Source organism: Nanorana parkeri, unplaced genomic scaffold (assembly GCF_000935625.1).
Source record: "Nanorana parkeri isolate BGI_ZX_2015 unplaced genomic scaffold, ASM93562v1 scaffold1298, whole genome shotgun sequence".
In the NCBI taxonomy this organism is placed as follows: domain Eukaryota; kingdom Metazoa; phylum Chordata; class Amphibia; order Anura; family Dicroglossidae; genus Nanorana; species Nanorana parkeri.
The window spans coordinates 69,623-76,713 of NW_017307566.1; the positions used below are offsets into that span (position 1 = coordinate 69,623).

Genomic DNA, 7,091 nt, shown 5'->3' on the forward strand with positions numbered 1-7,091 from the left:
GAAAACATGCTGTTGGTGCTCCAAGGGCCAGAGAAAGTGTAACCATCCTTCCAGGCCGATGACTTGGCTCCGCTTTCCTGAGCTCACGGCTTAATGTGGAATACAGGCGTTTGCTCCGTCATGGAGTTATCAGCAATGTATCTGCAGCTCGCTCGCTCACTCCGTGCCCCCAGTCACTTTCACTTTTCCAGATGGAGCAAGTAAACATTATGGAGTTATCTTTCCTCTACAAACCATGAACTGGCAGAATGGTCATGCAGAGCACTGTGACCGTACCAATACCTGCAGGTTTGAAGCCTAGCTACGGGCTCGTTCACACACCATGTCCATTGAGCTGCATTGATCTTCATAGACCAACGCAGGCTGAACGCAATTGTTTTCTATGTGTCTTGATAACACTATAACACTGCGTTGAGGTGGAAGATGTCTGCACATTACAGAGTGGTGGTGTAAAGAGTTAAAGAAAATGTCATTTTGTCACACTTCAATAAAATGAAGTAAACAGTGTGATGCATTGTAACAATGCATTGCACTACCCCTACACGTTGCAAACCAGCATTCGGGCTAGTGTGAACAAGTCTTAACCTCAAGAACCAAAATGTTATATATTACCAGTCATGGTGGCTGAATTACATTTCCTTTCCTGCCCGTAACACACTTCCTATGCTAGGGTGACAACTCTCACTCAGTGTACTATGCAGGGGCAGTGTTGTCACCCTCAGACAGGACTATAGTACGCTGCCCCCCTCTCAATAATATAGTGGAGTGGGGGGTATAATTCACATGAAGAACTGGGAACAATGATAACTCCACAACACAGGAAGAGCGCAGAGGAAGTTATCAGCATGCTACATTTCTGGCAGGATCAACCGGTATGGAGCTCCATCTGCCTGTTGACAAGCTGATAATACAAAAGCCTTCTCCAAAACTCCACCATCAGCCTGGAGCCAATAACACACTCTGTGAGGTTTCAGTCAGGTTTGAAAACTACAGCCTATCAAGTGCGTTATTTAACCCAGATCTCATTACCACCATATGTACAGCCCACATTTTCCTTTTTCAGTGTTGGATAGAGTAGGGAAGGGTTGCCAGTTGATATGTTGTCGTCTGTGTACCATTGGGGACATTTTCCTTCACATCCTGTCCCAGAGATACAACAGGAAGTTAGAGGAAATCTCACAAAGTGAGCAGAATTTCCCTCTTAGCAAGTTGATCCCGTTGTTGCTCATCTGCGCTTTAGTGATGCAGAGATGATGTAGGTGATGGACTTTGTAAATAAAGGGCACCTCGGTGACACACAACCCCCCCCCCGGGTGCAGGGCTATGATGCCCAGCACTCACAGTATAAACTCAATCTCTGGGTTGAGGGATCTTTCAATCCTGAAGACTGAGGACATCTTGTGGCCAGTGGGGGGTATTGCACAGGAATTATGGCAAAGAGATCCAAGGACAAAAAAAAGTGGAGCAAGTTGGGGTAAATCAGTCCCTAGTTTCTTTTAACTAAACACCAGGTTTGGACTAACCAAATAAGACCAGATAGGCACCATTGGTGTAAGGACTTGTATATTTTGGAGGATATCTAATTGTCCTGTTTTTCTCCTGCAGATGATGATGCAGTATTTATACTACGGTGGTACAGAATCCATACAAGTGCCCACTTCTGCCATTCTGGAGGTTAGTAGGAGCAATAGGATGTTTTTAAAGAGTATTGACTCTGCTATTTTAAAGCACCAGCAATGACTGTAGCCGATTGGCTGCTTTTACTGTTTGGCTGACAATTTTCCTTCAATAATTTTTTTAAATCAGTGCAAATCTAGCTGGGCGGTGCTGACAAGGCCACCAAAGGTTATGTTCTGCCTTCCCAGTCTAAGCATTGAAAGTGTGATCTTTGTGACTTACGCTTGTAGCCAGATGGCAGTAACTCCAGTCTTTGTGAGCAGGTAGACAGTTGACTCAATCCCTATGACTCCTTAAAGGAGAACTATGAGGTGAGTGAAAATCACTCATCCTCATAGTTCAAACACATACCGTCGCTCGCTCGCGAGTTTCTCGATCGTCTCCTTGCAGTTAGCAGGAAGCGTCAGTCACCACTTCCCACAGGGATTCCTCCCCCCTCCCCCTCTCTGATCCTCCAGCACTGACTGGAGGAATGGACGGGGGAGGGGGCGGGTACAGCTGGCTCTGCCTCTAGATAGGCAGAGCCTGCTGTCAATCACGCAGCTGGGTGGATCCAGACAGTTATGTCGGGATCCGTCCCGGCTGCGGCGGTCTCAGTATACAGCAAACTGTAGCTCGCGATATACTGAGCTTTGGATCACGGGAGGAGGTTAGTATATGTCCTCCGTGACCCTTAAGAGAACTATGGGGGGAAAACACTTACCCCATAGTTCTCTTTTAAGGATCGTTGAGAAGTTTAATCCAAACTGTGGAGGTCTTTACAACAGTAAACATAGGATAGGTCAAAAGATCATAATGTGATCCACTCAGCAAAGGACATGTGGCTGAGAAGCAGACTGGAGCATAATGAAGAATAGTGGTGCTAGCTACATAGAGGAAAACATGAACTATGGGGAGGGGTGGAGACAAATTATTTAAAGGCCGATCACAATGTGTAGCATGACAGGTTAAGTTTGATTAACATTAACGCCCTTTAAAATATGTGCGTGAAAGTGTGCCATCTGTATAAAAATGTTATATCTGATGACTAAGGGTCGTGCAATCTGTTACTATGTGGTAACTGCTTTACATAAACATGAAGAAGAGATCAGCTTCCAGAAGGGTTGCATGTAGTGTTTTAGGGAGCGTAGAGGCACAGAACTCCCCCCCCGAGATGTATAATTTCCTGTTCATGCTTACCACTGAGACTGCTCTAGTAGTCCCGGGTTATATTCCTCGTCTTATCCTTTCAGCTCCTGTCTGCAGCGAGTCACTTTCAGCTCGACGCTCTACAACGGCACTGCGAGATCTTGTGTTCCCAGAACATTGACATCGACAACTGCGTCAGCATTTATAAGTACGCCAAGGTGAGACGATAATGGCATTCATGACATTGAAAGAGCTTATCAACACCCGCACAATGTTCCAATCTACTAAGAATGGACTCAAAGCTGTACACAGGGAGGGCAGGGAAAGTAAGAGCTTGCTTATCTGGACACAGCGGTACAAAGCCCCAGAGAGAAAACTGTGCATCTGAAGTGAGTGTTCACCTTTACATAAATGAGCAGGAGCTGTAAAAAGTAACCGTTGTAAAGTACTGCATAGTAGGAAGCGGAGACAGTGAACTGCAGTATGGACACGCACTGAGTGACCGCTCTTGCATTTTAACTCGCTTCCCCCGGCTATATATTTTACTTGCCAATCATCCATGATATCAGCATCAATCCTTGCAGCATTTCTTACACGTCACAATATTTTATAGTATAGCTTATTCTTGCTGTTTATCCCGATTATGACTGGATCACAGTGATCACATGGTAGAGCCACCCTTGTTTGTGCTGTCATAAGACAGCTCCGATCACATGGTAGAGCCACCCTTGTTTGTGCTGTCATAAGACAGCTCCGATCACATACAAAATACAAGCACCATCCCAGGCATTGTGTGTGCACATGTACCAGAAGCTCCAAAGATTTATGTCTAGCACCAGTAGAGATATTAGTGCGGAATGAAGGTAGTTTTTTAATCTAATATATTGGCAAATAAAACTACTTCCAGGGGGCGCACTTAATTGTCCACAGATCTGTATATAAACTAGACGCAGACCCAAAGAATTTCACACAAACACTGGTCAGATTGTAAGCTGATCGCATCGGTACGTGCAGCCATTACAATGTGCAGCACATCCGCATTGTCTTTTGAAATGTATACTATATACAGAACAAGATTTACCCTCACTTCCTGTGCCACAGAAAAAAAACAGGAAGTGAACATTTCAGTTGTAGCAGAAGGCCTTACCCAGTGTTCTCTCATTCAGGTCCACAATGCCTCCCAGCTGGTGTTGTCCTGTGAAGGATACTTCCTACAAAACATGACGACGCTGCTGGAGCAGGAATCCTTCAAGCAAATGATCTGTGGACGTAACAGCAAAGTGCAGGGGCTGGACACTCTGATGGACTTGAAACACACACTGACCAATCGGATAAAGGACATTTATATATCTTGTCGGGTCTGAGAGTTCTAGGTGGTCATAGTCACGTCGGAGATTTGTCGGCTGAGAAGATAAGACCGGGGGCTGCACGGCCAAGAATGGGGCTAATGTTAAAAAACAACCTTGCCACAGGACGAAGGGTTAATGTAGGTGAGGAGTGTTGTAGAATATGGAGCTGTATGTATGTTTTGTAGATAGCCATTGCATATAAATATATATTTGTATAAAGCTGATCACTCCGCAGGGTCAGGGCTCCATTCCATGTGCTTCTTTTTAGCTGCGATAGATTACAGCCAGAAATCTCCCATGATTGATTGTACAGAAACATGTAAGCATCCCTGGGATGTGTTCCGTCATGGGCTATTCCTGGCTTGCAGCAGTGTAAATGAAAGCTGCACATGTAGCAGAGCCCCTGCGGGGTATATACTTATGCGGCCAGCTGTGTCTTCACCGAGCCAATACAGTAGCTATAAACATATCCAAATTGTTTCCATCAGGGCCTGTACATTGTACTCACAGCACCAAACACAGATCAATGGATGGTGTCTGTTGGACAACACAAGAATCTGCAGTGCCCTATAGAAAGAAGGGAGGATGCGTCTGTAACTAGACTGTGACCTTGGTCCAGGTGGACTGACCGCACCACCGCCAAAGTGTGTACATAGCTTAAAGAGAGCAAAGATAAACACATTACCTAAGGCCAAGTTAACTATAGCTGGGTCTAGAATGGCAAAGGTCCGTTATGTTGTAAGTTTAAAGTAGAACTAAACCCACCAATAAAAATGTGATATAGTGCAGCTTACCAGTCTTCTGGCTGCATTAGTTTCCTTTTTTTAAAGTGACACTAAACTCAGAAGTTAAAATCTTAAGAATACATTCAAGTCCCTTAACTATAATGCATCTTATTTATCACTCGACTGTAGATCCTCAAATCATCTCTGAATTGGTGCTGACACCGTCCTTCCTTCTGGAGGGGGGCTACTTTTGTTCCCCATGGTCCCCTGTGTGTGTTGTGAGCTTGGAGCAGTGACTACTTTACAACTGTGATGGACTACAATCTCAAGCAGGAGTGAGCTTGGAGCGGTGACTACTTTACAACATACACAGGGATCATGGGGAACAAAAGTAGCCACCCGGCTACAATAAGTGTGATATTTACAGGATCAACAGGTGACAATAAAGAGAAAAAGACCTAATGCAGCCACCACATCCAAGGGCTGGAAATGTGTCCTATATTACATTTTTGGGTTTAGATATTCTTTACATGAAACCTTTCTTGAAAGAAATTATAGGAGCGGAGGCTGGAATAACTGGTCTGGCAGAAACACTATCTGCCTCAGAGTGTTGAAACGCGAGGCTCAGTATGATGGCCAGCGTTGGCAGAATGAGAAGTCCGTACTGCAGTGGCCATCTCCATGTTTCTTGCAGTTCACGGTCTGTATTGCAGTGACACTAAGCTCGGGAATTCAATCTTAAAAATGCATTCAGGTACCTTAATAACAATAATGGATCTTATTTGTGTATCACTCGGCTGTAGATCCTCCAATCATCTCTGAATTGGTGCTGACACTGTCCTTCCTTCTGGAGGGGGGCTACTTTTGTTCCCCATGGTCCCTGTGTGTGTTGTAAAGTAGTCACCGCTCCAAGCTCGCTCCTGTGATGGACTACTATCTCAATACAAATTAATAAACATGAGATTGTAGTCCATCACAGGAGTTAGTTTGGAGCGGTGACTACTTTACAACACACACAGGGACCATGGGGAACAAAAGTAGCCCCCCTCCAGAAGGAAGGACAGTGTCAGCACCAATTCAGAGATGATTGGAGGATCTTCAGCCGAGTGATACACAAATAAGGTCCAGTAACGTTAATAGTTAGGAGTTAAATCTTTAACATGCATCCAAATACCCTGAGTTTAGTGTCACTTTAATGAAAGCTGACACACGAATGTGTGTAGATATTTGGATAACTTGAACATTGTGTTCTGTCACCATCCAACACCAAAAACCCTCCCTGCCGGGAGAAGACGTGTCAGGATAAACCTCTAAGGTTTCGACAATCAGAAATTGACCAATCTGTGTTAGCTTGGACGTGACCTTTCATGCGGACCACACTCAGAATTCAGCAGTCGCTTCCAGCGGCAGGGCTCAGCTTCCCTATAGTAAGCACAGTGTTTTGCACCTTATAGCGCACCTGAGTGATGTGTATTACAGGCGTGGATATCTAGTGTGTTGCTGGCAGCGTGTATCATCTCATTACCAAACCGTAATACTTGTTGTTCTAAAAGAAATAGTGATTGAGATTATTGGTTAACAAGAAAAAAGTTTTTAATGGACTGAAGTTTGATGCCAATTTTTATACCAATATAACTTTCCACAAAATCAGAAAACATATTTAGAGACAGACAATAAAAATAAAAGCATAAAACCTTCAATATTTTGTACGACTCCAGAATTTTACTGAGAAAAGCCCTGCAGTAAATGAATGAGTGAATTGCATTAAATATGACATCTCAGAGTCCCCTAAGAGGTGCATGCTTTTAGTAGCATACTCACAATTGGCTGCCGGGGATCACACGAGGTGAACATAGCTGAAGTGTTTCTGGGGATGCCTAAAGTCTGCAGCCTCTCATGACACTGGACAGAACGCATGTGTAATACAGAAAAAAAAATCATTGCATTGTTCTTGGCTTTGAGTCAACCAGGTAAGAGGAGCAAAATAGCACAACATTTTACTTCATCACAAGGTGCACGTATCCTTCAAACCTAGCTTTGTACCGCTTACATATATACAGTTCTCTTAGTCTATGTGGGTTTATACACAAGGCACTTATGCACAGACATAAACACCCCGACTATATACAGAATCACCAAGGAGTCGTCCTCCCTCCAGTACCTCCTTCCCACTGTAGGTACCCGGATGATGGTCTCCGTTTGGTGACTCTAC

General features: G+C 44.3%; 1 protein-coding gene across 1 annotated transcript in view; it reads left to right on the top strand.

The window, feature by feature from the left end:
- ABTB2 (ankyrin repeat and BTB domain containing 2) overlaps positions 1 to 4,216 on the top strand; it is a 35,296-nt gene extending 31,080 nt beyond the window's left edge. The window contains exons 15-17 of the mRNA XM_018569185.1: positions 1,606 to 1,674; positions 2,910 to 3,023; positions 3,972 to 4,216. Coding sequence (XP_018424687.1) covers positions 1,606 to 1,674; positions 2,910 to 3,023; positions 3,972 to 4,169 — 381 coding nt within the window. The 3' untranslated portion in view covers positions 4,170 to 4,216. The remainder of the gene's footprint in view (positions 1 to 1,605; positions 1,675 to 2,909; positions 3,024 to 3,971) is intronic.
- The last annotated feature ends 2,875 nt before the right edge of the window (positions 4,217 to 7,091 follow it).